The sequence below is a fragment of the Myotis davidii genome, unplaced genomic scaffold (assembly GCF_000327345.1).
Source record: "Myotis davidii unplaced genomic scaffold, ASM32734v1 scaffold201, whole genome shotgun sequence".
Lineage (NCBI taxonomy): Eukaryota > Metazoa > Chordata > Mammalia > Chiroptera > Vespertilionidae > Myotis > Myotis davidii.
Genome location: NW_006297819.1, coordinates 5287686 through 5302557, shown reverse-complemented (window position 1 = coordinate 5302557; position 14872 = coordinate 5287686). Strand labels below are relative to the sequence as shown.

Sequence of the window (14872 nt, the reverse complement as noted above, 5' to 3'; positions counted from 1 at the left end):
GCGCGCGCGCTCGGGGGGGCTCTGGGAGGGGCTCTGGGAGGGCGCGCGCTAGACGCAAACCCGCCCGGACACACATCCAGAAACGCACACACTCTCTCAACACACGCAGAGTCGCGGGTGCGCTTCCCGTCGTCAGGATCCTCTACCCAGGCGCTGGGGTCCCCAGGGAACCGAAAGGCGCCCCCACCGCGCGCTGTAGCCGTGTCCCTACGACTCGGTAGGGCTGAAGCCTGCAGGACTCCGCCCCGTCACCTCAACCTGCCTGGCCGCTCCTGACCGCCGCTTTCCACTACCAAAAACTTCAGGCACCAGAACCGCCCGGCCCGCCACAGGTAAACGCAGCCCGCCGCTTCCGGGTTGTTGCCTAGGTTACGGAAGCCCCGCCCCACTCCCCTGCGTAAATCCGGCGAAGCCAGTACGCAGGCGCCGCCCACAGGGGCTGTGGGAATAAAATGTTCTTGTGCGCCCTACCTTCGTCCCAAAGACATACTAAGCCAGCGGTTCTCAACCTGTGGGTCGCGACCACTTTGGGGGTCCAATGACCCTTTCACAGGGGTCGCCTAAGACCATTGGAAAACATATATAATTACAATTGTTTTGTGATTAATCACAATGCTTTAATTATATTCAATTTGTAACAATGAAATTGGGGGTCACCACAACATGAGGAACTGAATTAAAGGGTCCCGGTATTAGAAAGGTTGAGAACCACTGCTCCACGGGATTCCAGGCCAAGCTTTGGAGGTTGGCATGTAGCATTAGCAAGTTTCTTGTGAAGCCTCTGGAAGATGATGCTCTCCACACCAAGATTCACACATCACACTTACTTGCCTTCACCTCTACTTACTTATAAATATAGACTCCTCAATGATACAGGATTCCTGTCTATATCTCTGCTGTGTTCCTAATTTCCAACACAACGTCAGCAGGACCTAAAAACAGGCCAGGTCCTGTTCACAGCAAACAGCTATCAATGACACAAATGTAAAATTAAAACTGTGACAAGTGCTAAGAAGTAGGCATACTAAGTAATAGAAATGTTTTAATTACTCAGGAAGCTGAAAAGCGGAGGGAGCCACATATGTAAACATGTGTGCCAAATGCAAAAGTTGGGGGAAAGTCCAGTATGTTTGGAGTTCAGAAAACTGTGGGTGCTTGGTATGAGGTACCTGCCCTAATGGTCTGGAGCCCGGATAGGCAGAGCTGAGTAGACCATGTGAAGGACTTTACAAAGCAATCATCAAAAACAGTTAATTTGCTCCAAAAGACAACTTCCTTTAACCCCTGGTTTTCTACTACTAACACACACCCATACATAGATCAGCAAATACGTATTCAACACCTAGATGCAAAAACAAAAAAATAAAACAACAAACAGCCAGAACCGGTTTGGCTCAGTCGATAGAGCGTTGGCCTGTGGACTCAAGGGTACCAGGTTCGATTCTAGTCAAGGGCATGTACCTTGGTTGTGGGCACGTCCCCAGTGGGGGGCGTGCAGGAGGCAGCTGATTGGTGTTTCTCTCTCATCGATGTTTCTAACTCTCTATCCCTCTCCCTTCCTCTCTGTAGCAAATCAATAAAACATATTTTAAAAATAAAAAAAAAAGAAAACAACAAACAAAAAAACTGCCTTCTAATAGCTTCCACCCTGTTTAAGGAAGATTGATGTAGATATATCCAGTGATCAATCAGTATAATCATTCCCTGCATATACTCTCAACTTCCTGGCCCACTCTGAGTTACTGTAACATCTGCACCCTTGCAGCTGAAACTGGGAAGAGAAAAACAACTAACCAAGCAGACTTTATGATTATTAGTTTTAGTTAAGCCCTTAAAGATGCCTGAAGACTATATTACAGTTCCCTGCTCCTTTGATTCTTCTAACCTCTTAAATGACAACTTTATACCTTCTCTCGTGCCCCAAATCTCTTAGTCTCAGCCAATAACCTTGCTTCCTACTCCACTGACAACATTGAATCAATCTGAAGAAAACTTCCATAAACTCCCATCAGTAAGTCAATCTCCTCACAGCATCTTTAACCACAACCCTGCCTTCTAGAAACTCAATAAAACCCAAACACAAGAAACACAACATTATATCAAGGTATATAATAATCTAAAAGGCAGTAGGAAAAGATGACCACAACATGAAGTGAAATATGAGATGGATTGACTCCATAAAAGAAGCCATAGGCACAGGTCTACAGGAACTGAGTAGCATTGTTGACAATAGGACACTGTGGACATCACTTATTCATCTGGTCACCAAGAGTTGGGGCCAACTCAACAGCATATAACATACACACATAATAGTCAAATTGCTTAGAACCAATGATAAAGAAAAAAATGTTAAAAGCAGCCAGAGAGTAAAAACATTACATTGGAACAAAACTAAGGGTGACATCATATTTCTCATTAGAAACATTATAAGCAAGAAGACACTAGCATATATTAAATGTATTGAAAGAAAAAGAAACCTATCAACCTATAGTTCTATAGCTGTCAAAAATATGTATTTGTTGTTGTTATTAACCCTCACCCAAGGATATTTTTCCATTGACTCTTTTTTTTTTAGGGGGGGTGGGAAGAGAGAGGAAGAGACACAGAGAGAGAAACATCAATGTGAGAGAGACACATCAATTGGATGCTTCCTGCACTCTCCTGGACCAAAGCCAGGGATCGAGCCTACAACCGACGCTCGTGCCTTTGATGGGAATTAAACCCAGGACCCTCCAGTTCGTGGCTGATGCTCTATCCACTGAGCCAAACCAGCTAGGGAATATATGTCAAAAATATTTTTAAATGAGGATGAAGTAAAAAATGCTTCCACATATAACTGATAGATTTTATCATCTGCAGACCTTCACTATGAAAAAAGTTAAAGTAGGTACTTCAAGCAAAAGGAAAATGATGTCAGAAGGGAATCTGGATCTATACAATGAAAAGCACTGGAAATAACTACAGAGTAAATATATAACACTAGGGGCCCAGTGCACGAATTCATGCATGGGCGGAGTCCCTCAGGGTGGCCTGCGGGGATTAGCCTCAGCTCGCACCCCCAGGCTCACAGCCCCAGCTCACGCCCCCCGCCTCGCACCCCCACAGCTCCGCCTGGCACCCTGTCTTGGCCTGGCACCGCCTGCTCACCTGCTCTGCCATCCCACCACGGTCCCACTCTCATCGGGGCCCCATCAGGGCCAGCAGCACCTCTACTGCCGCCCAAATTTAATTTCAATAAATGCAAAAGGATTCAGTTCATACTAGAGATGTTCTCTGATCACAATGAAATTAAATTAGAAATCAATAGCATAATGATTCTTGGCAAATACCTCAAAATTGGGGGGCGGGGGGGAGGAGAGTGTTATATACTTCTAAATAAGCCATTAAGCAGATAAGAAATAAAAATGGAAACTAGAATACATTTTGAACTGAATGAAAATACAGCATATCAAAATTTTTGGAATGTAATTGAGAAGAGTACTTTGAGAGAAACTTATCACACTAAACACCTATATCAGAAAAGGTATTAAATCAATGACTCAGCTTCTACTTTTAGAAATTAGATAAAGAAGAGCAAGTTAGATCCAAAGTAAAAAGGAGGAAAGAAATAATTAAGATTAAAGCCAAATCATTAAAACAGAAAAGCAAAATATAATAGAGAAAATTAAAGCTGAATTTTGAAATTAAACTGATAAACCTCTAAACAAATTGATTAGGGAAAATTGCATATAAATTACCAATATCAGAAATAAGTGGTGACAGATTCTACAGATGCTAAAAGAATGATATAATATTTTGAACAACTTTATGTCAATAAATTTGAAAACATAGATAAAAAGGACAATTTTCTTGAAAAAACATAAATTACCAAGCTCGCTCTCTCTCGCTCTCTCTCTCTCAAAAAAAAGAATAATCTGAATATTCCTATATTTGATAAAGAAATTAAAATTGCAGTTAAAAAGAAAAACAAAAAACCAGAGGCCCAGATGGCTTCACTGGTGAATTCTACCAAACATTTGGGGAAGAAATATCACCAATTCTACACAAACACTTGAAAAATTGAAGAACAGAGAATACATCTCAACTCTCTCTATGAGGCCAAAATTACCCTGATAGCTAAACCAGAGAGAGGCATTACAAAAAAGAAAACTACAGACCAATATCTCACATATTTATATATGCAAAATTTCAACAAAATTTATCTAACAAATATTTATGTTGATGAAATAAGCATGAGAGAAAGAAGAGAGAAAGACATACTGTGTGAGTCCATTTATAAGACTCTAGAAAATGAAAACTAATATAATGACAAAAAAAACAGACCAGTGGTTGCTTGGGAGTGGAAAGGAAACAGGGAGGAAGTAAGAGAGGGATTTAAAGGTGGAAGGAAACTTTAGGGTGATGGATACATAGGTAATGGTTTCATGGTGTGTATGTATATCACAGGTAATATGTGTGTTTTAAAAATGTGGAGTTTGTTATGTGTCAGTTATATCTCGGGAAAGTTATTTACTAGTATTTAGCTTTCTCTGAGTGGTCAAATATGAGCCAGAAATGCTCTCAAAATCATAACATTTCCTGCTTCTACTTAGCCCACCTCCATCTTCCCCATTCCAACTTCTAATCAGAGTATTTCTGAAGTCTTCCCTTTATCTTTAATAATAAAAACATAATATGCTAATTAGACCAGATATCCTTCTAGTCATCCTTCCTTCCAGACAAAGCCACAGCGGGCGGGGGCTGCGGCAGAGGCCCCCAGCCGTGGCAGCGGCAGGCAGGGTCCAGGGCCAAGGCCCTTGCACGAATTTCATGCATCAGGCCTCTAGTCTATATATATCAAAGCCTATGACCAGCACTATGACCCGCACTGACCACCAAGGGGCAGGCAACTTGGGCAGATGAAAAGAGAAACAGGCGACTGAGTCTGTGAAAGATCACAAGCAGGCAGGGCTGAGCTGCAGTTTGCACTGGGAGGCCGGGCGGGCCCAAATTCCGCCACTCCCCAGGCACCACTCCAGAGGCACAGCACCCCCGACCCCCATCAACCCCTCTGGCCACATCCTCCACCATGCATCAGGGACAAAGAGACAGAGGGAGAGACAAAAGAGACTAGGAGCTCCATCCCCAGCGCCTGCCTCCTCCTATCAGACTGGAGCCACCCCAAGACTTGCAGGAAGTGGGCGGCCTCACTATGAAGCTACCACAACTCCCTGGTCAGCCCCGGGCCCCCCTTGGGCACTCACCCCACTTCTCCAAGCCTCAGTCTGCACCCTTAGGGAGGCTGCAGGAGCTCCGCCCTAAGGACCCACTTCTCCATAGCTGGGTGCAGCAGACCAGGAGATGCAAGGGGTAGTGGTGGAAAACGGGGGCAGAGGGCTCAGCTGACCAGGGTGAGCGGGAGTGGCTCCTCCCATGCTGCCTTCCACTTTGTGCACTACTACATCCCTCAGGGGATGTTGGATGCCGGTTTCAGCCCGATCCCTGCAGGCCATGCTGAGGGACCCCACTGGTGCACAAATCCATGCACCATGCCTCTAGTTTTACTATTAAACCTTTTCCACATCCTTCCTGTTTTTTAGTCTATACCAAGTGCAAGTGGTGGTGGCTGAAATCCTTTCTATATAAAACTCTGAATAAATACTATCTATTTATTCTTGTGTTAGTAGTTTTCGTTTCTACAACTACTTATATTTTTTTATGACATTGATTTTTTTTTTAAGATTGGGAAGATTCATCTTGAGTACTACTATGAGATGAATCATTCTTTTTGTATTTTCTGATTTTTAAAATGTAAAAATACCTAAAGTTAGATATGAATAATGTGGTTCTCTGGTCAGTTGTGAGAACTAAAAATAGGGAAGCTGCCAGTCATGACCAAATCATGAACATTCTGGGCTGATTGTTGCAGAGGTTATGGTTTGACTTCCGGGACTGATTGCTACAAAGATTGTGGGTCAAGTTCTATTCTCATACCCCTCGGCCTGGCCTGAGGGATCTGGCCAAAACTGGCTCTCTGACATTCCCTGAGGGGTCCCAGATTGCGAGAGAGTTCAGGCCAGGCCGAGGGACCCCACCACAGAGAGTCACGGGAGATTGGCCAGTGGTGGGGGCAGGGAGGGACTGCAGGAGGGCTCCAGTGCGTGTCCAGCCCATCTTGTTCAGTCCTTATAGGCTGGACCCCAGCAGTAAGCTACTCTACCTGTCAGAGTGTCTGCCCCCTGGTGGTCAGTGCACATTATAGCAAGCATTTGGGGGGGGCCTTACATATCATTAGCATATTATGCTTTGATTGGTTGAATGGACAACCAGACACTTAGCATATTAGGCTTTTATTATATAGGATATGGTCTGGCCATTGTCTGTTTAAATATTCATTCTCTCAGTTCCTCCTTTTGGTCATCTTCTCACTTGCAAGAATTGGATCAATTCAAGGAAGGCGAGAAATCCACATCTTCACCATTTGGAATTATCCAATTGTCTCCATAGTCAACTATATTATGAGATCTTCTTGACCTTTTTATTCTTACATCATCATGACAACCATCTCACAAGAGAGCAGGTGCACAGAAGCATTTAAAACTCTAGATAGAATGCAATGGACAACATCATGACCATTATAACAAAAACAATAACAACTAATAGTCCTTAAAGATGCTTCAGAATCAGGAACCCCGATTGCCCAAACCAAGTCAAGAGAATAAATTCTCTTGGTCATGAAGATCAAATTTAGAGATTCAAGTAGCTTTATCCTTGAGACAATGCATATCTTATTCTACCATGCCTGTGTTATTAATCCAAGAGGTATTGGCAGTGGCACAAACACCACATGACTAGCAAACAAAAAATAAGGAGCAATGTAATTGTCTACCATTGCTCATGGCAATGAGCTAAGACTCATCTGTATTCCATCTAGAGCTGAGGTGGTATCATTAATAACTCCTGCCAAAGTTAATGGTAAGTTTCTTACAACCTTTCTATTTGTATAAGTTTCACCATTGGGAAGACTGCTCTGATTGTCAGAATAAACAGAGTCAATAATTCCTCCAGTTAGAGTACCTAACAATCAAGTCTGGTTTTCTTTTGAATTTTATATCTGAGTCAGAATTTCCATTCTTGATGGTTTATAGAATTAGAGTCTCTATGTATAAACAAGTCTTGGAATATTATTACTGAAATGTATGAAGTGTTAGCCTAAGGCCGTGGTTGGCAAACTGCGGCTCACGAGCCACATGCGGCTGTTTGGCCCCTTGAGTGTGGCTCTTCCTAAGCGTTAGGAGTACCCTAATTCAGTTAATAACAATGTACCTACCTATATAGTTTAAGTTTAAAAAATTTGGCTCTCAAAAGCAATTTCAATCATTGTACTGTTGATATTTGGCTCTGTTGACTAATGAGCTTGCCGACCACTGGCCTAAGGCAAACAAGATCATGTGTCCTGGTTGCAAAAGAAATAGTAACCTATAGGGGCACATGGAGATCCATGAAAAAAATTGATCACAACATGAAGTCAGAACCAAAGCCTTACATATTTGGATCTCTATTAGTCTCTTCCAGATGGATTGTACTGTTGATATTTGGCTCTGTTGACTAATGAGCTTGCCGACCACTGGCCTAAGGCAAACAAGATCATGTGTCCTGGTTGCAAAAGAAATAGTAACCTATAGGGGCACATGGAGATCCATGAAAAAAATTGATCACAACATGAAGTCAGAACCAAAGCCTTACATATTTGGATCTCTATTAGTCTCTTCCAGGTGGCAAAAATTTGGCCCTTCACCCTATAACGTTTGTTGAATTCAAATTTAGAGTTATCTGGGGTCTGATAAAGAGATTGTAGTAATTGTTGTAGTTTTTTCTGGGAGAAGGAAAAGTAGCAAAATATAGGTTAATGTGTTTAAGGTCATTTGTTCATGTAGGTTCAAGTGGAACCACCATGGTTATAATTCCCTATGATTTAATTTGATGAAATTGGAATAGTCTAGAGGTTTTTATAGCGAGGGTCCAATGATGTGTGGCATGTCCAATAGTAAGATTGAAAGTGGAGGTACCTATTTGGATAACCAATGGATGGTATTAGAATGAGCATGATCTGCTCTAACAATTATAATAGAGGTTGGGAGGGAAGAGGCCATTTTGGGTAGAAAACATCACTGGTCTATAATAAGTGAGAAGGAGAATGATTATCAATAAACAGGTCAAAAACAAAACGGGAGCAGTGGCCGGTTTGGCTCAGTAGATAGAGCGTCGGCCTGTGGACTGAAAGGTCCCGGGTTCGATTCCAGTCAAGGGCATGTACCTTGGTTGCGGGCACATCTCCAGTGGGGAGTGTGCAGGAGGCGGCTGATCGATGTTTCTCTCTCATCAATGTTTCTAACTCTCTATCTCTCTCCCTTCCTCTCTGTAAAAAATCAATAAGATATATTTTTTAAAAAACGGGAATTTGACATGGTCTTGGACCTAGGTGGAAGCTGTCCATTATCTGAGATCTTATATCAACTGGCTATATCCAAGGGTAGGCTGCTTCTCTCAGCTTGAAGTGCCATGTTGGAGTAGCCTTCCAGTTGTACAGAATTCTTAGTTGTTTCTTCCGTTGTGAAATATGGAATCAAGGATTGACTCACCAAAGTTTCATTAATGTGTTTCTTGTTCATTGTAGCTGATAAGGTCCCTTCCAGTGAGTTTCAAGAGCATTTTTTATCCAATATCTCTTCCAATAGATGGAATTTCCCGGCTGATGATTATGAAGAGCCTATTTAAGAAGTGTTTTGGGGAAGCTGGCCTTAACTTGCTCATGATAGAACTGGCTCTCCATACAGCAAATAAGAGTCAAATATCAGGGGTAAAATTCCTAAATGTATGGGTCTTCCTGTTAACAGTTCATAAGGATACAGCAGATATGTCTCCAAGGGGATGGGTCATATTGCCATGTGGGCTAGAGTGAGTACTTTTAGCCACTGGAGCTCAAGGATTTCTGAAAATTTTGATAATTTTAGTTTAAGGAAGTCATTGGTTACTTTGATTTTTCTAGAAGTTTGTGAATGATAAGAGAAGTATAGTTTTTGAGAAGTGGTAATGTTTTACAAAGGTCTTTTGTGGTTGTTTCTGTAAAGTACCTTAGTCACTTGATATAAAAATTGGTATACTCCATGTTGGAAACAAAATCAAGCAACTTTTTAGAGACTGAAAGTAATTTTCAGCAAAGAAGATTTTCAGCAAGGAAATGCTTTACCATCCTGAAAAGAAACACTTCCCACAGATAAAATCTACCTGAAGCCCTGGCTGGGTGACTTAGTTGGTTGGAACATCGTCCCATATATCAAAAGTTGTGGGTTCCATTACTGGTCAGGGCCCCTACCTAGGTTGCCGGTTCTATCCCTGGTCAGGGCGCATATGGAAGGCAACTGATTAATGCCTCTTTCTCTCTCTCTCTCTCTCTCTCTCTCTCTCTCTCTCTCTCTCTCTCTCATCTCTCTCTCTCTCCTTCTCTCTCCTTCTCTCCTGTTCTCTCTCTAAAACATATCCTCAAGTGAGGATTTTTTTTAAATCCACCTGAAGGTGTTCACAGGGTCCTGGAGGCTTCGAGTCCGGGCCATACCTCATCTTTACAGTTTTTCCAGAATTATGTTGCTCACAAGTAATACATGACCCAAAAATAATTTCAGCTGTCTTTTTAAAGTTTCCCCATCAATGTTGATTTAAGCTAGTAACCAATTTGTCTTTTAAGTACCATCTGATTTCACTCATATGTGGAATCTAATGAACAAATTGAACTAACAAAATAGAAACAGCTGTCAGAGCGGAGGGGGGTTGTGGGGCTGGGTGACTGGTGAAGGGATTAAGCAAAATAAAATACCTGTAGACACAGATAATAGCATGTTGATTATCAGAGGGGAAGGGAGGTGGGAGTAGGTAGAAGAAGGTATAAGGGGGATAAATGGTGATGGAAGGAAACTTGACTTGAGGTGATGAACACACAATACACTATACAGTTGATGTATTATAGATTTGTATACCTGAAACCTATGTAATTTTATTAACAAGTGTCATCCCCAATAACTTAATAAAAAATAAAGAAATAATAATACTGTCTTTGCTTTCAAATGACATGATTAACCATGAAAAATATTTGAAGAAGACTTGACCTTGGGTAGTGAACATATGATACAATATACAGATTACGTATTATAGAATTGTGCACTTAAAACCAATGTCATCTCAATAAATATTTTTTAAAAGATAGTAGCAATTTGTCTTGGCCATGGCAAGTAGTTTTGTGGAGAAATTCAGCTACTATCCCCTGAAATCATCTGGTGCCCAAATGGCCATCTTGTGAGTGCCAAGGGTGGCCTGATTGAAGAATATACCACATTTTTTCCATTCTTCCTTTTCCAGATCCAGAGCTAAGTGTGGATATTTAATAATAGTCCAGAGATCTATCCTTTGGTGGTGAGTTAGTATCATAACCTTGGTGGAAGCTGCTTGCTTGGTAAATTGATCTACTACAGCATTTCCTTTAACTTCCATATTTTCTCCATTAGCATGCACCTCAATCATTATGAAATCTCACTGGGAAGTAGCAGTGCATGTAAAAATGCCTGAATTTGGCCACTTTTGATGGGGGTTCCAACACAGATGAGAAAACCTTTTTGTTTCCAAAGCATCATGTACGACTCCAGAGAATGCCTGCGTGTTTACTCTCTGGTCTTTGGCTAGTTGACAAGCTCTATTAAGTGTGATAAATTCTGCCATCTGGACTGATTTTACCTGATAGAGGCCTGTCTTTTAAAGGGGAGTGTAGATTAGTGATCGCGTTAATAGTAGCTTGATAACCTCCAGTTTCCATTTTGAGGTATGATTCATCAGCAAGCACTAGGTCAAGCCCTAGTCAGTTTGGCTCAGTGGATAGAGCATCAGCCAGCAGACAGGAGAGTCTCAGTTTGATTCTGGTTAAGGGCACATACCTCCATTGTGGGCTCAATCCTTAGCCCTGGTCGGGGCATGCGTAGGAAGCAACCAATCGATGTGTCTATCCACATTAACGTTTCTCTCTGTGTGTGTCTCTTCCTCCCTTTCCCTCCCCCTCCCTTCCATTCTCTTTAAAAATCAATGGAAAAATATCCTTGGGTGAGAATTAACAAAAAACAAAACAAAACAACAACAAAAAACATAGGTCAGAATTCTCACTGGGAGTCTCTAATAAAACTGAGCAAATACAGAAAGTTCCCTAACTGAAGTAAGACAATCATGAGGTTCCCCTTGTTATGGGAAGGGCAGAAGAGTAACAGAGTACAGGGTCTTACAGCAATGAATAGTATGAGAGGGAGAGAGCAGCAGAGGTTAACTGACTGACGGAAGTTCTGTGTGCTCTCGGGCAGTCAAGTCTGCATGGGGAACCATACGGTCAAGCAGGGAGCCTAGAAAAAATTCAGCAGAAGCATAGCATTGACCCGGTTGCACTGGCAATGCCCTAAGACAAGGCGTATCAGCCTTTGCAACTGGATTGAGGGTGCGGCTACAGCAGTGATGGGATTTTGATGGTTCCCATGAAGGTGAGTTAAAACCCCAATGTTTGCCAAGAATGTTCAACTAGACAAAAGGGTTTTTTGTTATTAGGGGTGTCTAGGGAAACAGACTGTTGAAGAGCCTTCTTTGGATTATAGAAGACTTGTGTAATACGTGGGCTCCTAAAAGAGAGTGGTTCTTACCAAAAATTTAGCATTTCATAAAAAGGTATCACAATCTCAAAAAAAATGTGCACCCACTGTCTGAACTCTTCAGTTAAACCTATAGACATCATCTCAATTGTAGTTTTTTGAGGAGTCTAAGGTAAGTTTGAATAGTCTCTAACTTGTCATGAGTGAATGTTTTCCCCTCCTTAAATAGGTCATGTCTTAAATTATGGATTATATTTTGGCAAAATTGTAATTTGTCTTTTTTGAAATTATATTTCCCTTTTCTGCTAAGCCTGAGAACAAGTAAGTGGAATCTTTCTTACAGACTTCTCTGAACAAAGTAGGAAATCATCTATATCATATATCAAAATTGAATCACAAGGGAAATTTGGATCCTTTAAATTTGTTAATCCTCACCCAAGGACATTTTTCCATTAATTTTTAGAGGGAATAGAAGGGAAGGGGAGAGACAGAGAGAGAAACAGCGTTCACATCCATTGGTTGCCTTCTGCACACATCTTGACTGGGGCCAGGGATTGAGCCTGTAACCAAGATAGTTGCCCTTGACGATAATTGACCCCAAGATAATTCAGTCCAGATTGAGCCTGTAACCAAGATAGTTGCCCTTGACCATAATTGACCCCGAGATCATTCAGTCCATAGGGCCAATGCTCTAACCACTGAGCAAAGCTGGCTAGAGCTGGATCGTTTCATTCTTGATTAAGGACCTAGGAAAACAGGAGGGGCTTCAGTGAACCTCTTGGGCCTATCTGTCCGTATAGAGTATTATCCTCTTTAATGAGGCAAAAAGATGTTGATTTATTTGGTGTCAGGGCACACAGAGAAAGGCAGAGCAATAATCCACCACAGGGAAGCAGGTGATTTTAGGAAGAACTGTTGGCAGGATAGTATTTAGTATTAGATTCTAGTGGAAAGGGAGGAAAAAGAATTGCATTAATGTCCCTGAGATCTTGAACAAATCAATATTCTTGTCCATTGGTTTCTTTACTGGCAGGACAGGAATGTTACAAGTGTTAGGGCAGGTTATAAAAAGGCCTTGAGATATAAGGCCCTGGACTATAGAGCTGAGGCTTTTCTTTACTCTAGCTTCTAGCTTTGGGAAAGTTTGGCTAACAGTTTGGTAGACTCTACCTGAACTTTAACAGATTCCACTCGAATTATGTTCCCTGTGTCAAGGGGAATTTTAGTCTATAGAGAGTCAGGTATAGTGTTAAGATCTTCATCTGGAGTATACATCTATACTAATAATAGCCTAGGTGGCATCACACCCTCATGCATCACGCCCCAACGTCGTCACAAGATGGCCATCACAAGATGGCCATCACAAGATGGCTGTTGCAAGATGGCCATCACAAGATGGCTGCGTCGCAAGTGAGGCCTGGGGGTCCCGTGGCTCCAGGCGGCATGGAGAAGGCTGGTCCTGGCATCTCCGCAGCCTTGAGTGGAGAAGGTGGGTCCCAGTGGAGGAGGCGGGTCATGGCCGGGGAGGGCAGTTGGGAGTGATCAGGCCAGCAGGGGAGTGATTAGGCGGCAATCAGGCTGACCTTGAAGGGTTTCATAAATTTCAATTATTAAATTTTGTTAAATTCTAAAAAGAGACATAGTCATTTCAAATACAGCAGTTTGAAGTCATTCAAATTCTGAAAGTCTGAATGAAGTTGCCATGTTATGTTTTTTAAAATCAGCGAGCTCTGTTTTAAACTTTAACCACTGGACTCTTCTTCATTGAATTAGTATTTTTGTCCTTATGGCACACATTTTCAAGAACATTTTTTTAAAAGTGAAAAAAATTGTCCTAATAAGGAGTCATCAATATTGTTTTCTGACTGTGCAGTTATAAGACTTTATACCAAATGCATTGCACTTATTTTTGAAGTTTTAATAAATTGTAGGAATTCAATGAGGTAAAACAAACAAAAACTCCCTTTGAATGGAATGCTGGGAAACAAACAAAAAACTCCCTTTGAATGGCAAATGCTAGGATTTTAATCTGTAATCGTAACTTTTTGAACAAGATCGATTCCTTCTTTGTGACTTCTTTTTTAATGTTCCTTCAGGCTGCACCCAATTATATGCCTTTCTAGTTTGTAAATAACTTACAGCTGAAATAAAACAGTGAGTCCCCTTCTACACTTGAATGGTGACTATTTGCTGTTCTCCAAGACTTCCAAGTGATCCTGTTTCCACCACGCCCTTTATCTGGCTCTTTAACTGCTTAAATCGAATCCCCTGTTTTTTGTCAGAAAATTTCCTTTTAATGATGAGCTGTGTGTCTCTCTCTTTTGAAAAACATTCAGAATCCTAGGGAAGCTTTCAGAATCCCAGAAGTCATTACAAAGTGTACGGTAGGCAAGAGATAGGGTGGAAAGAAATGCCTTGTGCATAAATCCAGTTACTCTGAATCACCCTTGGCAACTTCCGGGACCAGGCTTCAGGTGGTGCTAGAAATTGTCCTCGTACCCATATCTATTTATTTTTTTAATGACTGTGCATATTTGCATACACAGATGGTTAGAGAGAAAGCGATGACGTGAGTCTCTCCTTGGAGACTAGGAGGTGATCAGGAAATAAAACAGGTGTCTGGAAGGGGTTCTGCTAGAGAAGGGAGAACGGAGAGTTAATAACCATCACTCAGACAGGCAGGAGTTCTCCGCAGGTAGCCGCCTGGCCAGGCGCACTCGTGCACCCGCTTTGGGGACAGGCTGTGCTTCTTCCTATTTCTTCGCTGGCGGCCACAGGGTGCACGTTTATTTGAAAAGGATTGAGCTGCCTGCTCAGTGGCTGGTCAGGTTGACTCTTTAAGACTAGTGGATAGTTCTTTTTAATGTCTTCAGTGCTTTTTTTTTTCTTTTTTTTTTTTTTTTTTTTTTTTTGAGGTTGAAGGGGAAGCGATCGGTTGAAATTCTGGTTTGGTAAGTGGGAGATTCTCAGAGATGAGAAAAGGGGCAGGAAACTGACTTAGAAGCCGGAGCGCAAAGCTGCAGCCCCCAGCGGGTCATCTCCCGCCCCCTCACTCCGTTGCTCGGTCCTTCCCCGGCATCGCCCGCTCTGCGCCGAAACGCGCGCCAGGCCCCCGGGGAGGCTTGGGAAGGACCAGCTCTGCGCTCGCCCGGTCCCCAGGGCGGCTCTGCTGCGCGGCGGGCGCGGCGCCCACCATGCCCGGCTGCCCCCTGCTCGTC

General features: G+C 42.3%; 2 protein-coding genes across 4 annotated transcripts in view; one reads left to right on the top strand and one right to left on the bottom strand.

Moving 5' to 3' along the window:
- Positions 1-352, bottom strand: part of SPICE1 (spindle and centriole associated protein 1) — a 52207-nt gene extending 51855 nt beyond the window's left edge. The window contains exon 1 of one of the 3 annotated variants that reach the window (XM_006773604.2): positions 263-352. The gene's annotated coding sequence lies outside the window, so the exon portion shown is untranslated. Of the gene's footprint in view, positions 1-187; positions 219-262 lie in introns of those variants that run through there. The other 2 variants (XM_006773605.2, XM_006773606.2) reach the window with 2 other exon arrangements.
- Positions 353-13097: 12745 nt separating this feature from the next.
- The window catches only part of SIDT1 (SID1 transmembrane family member 1), an 87141-nt gene continuing 85366 nt past the window's right edge, over positions 13098-14872 (top strand). The window contains 1 exon segment of the mRNA XM_015570386.1: positions 13098-13143. Coding sequence (XP_015425872.1) covers positions 13098-13143 — 46 coding nt within the window.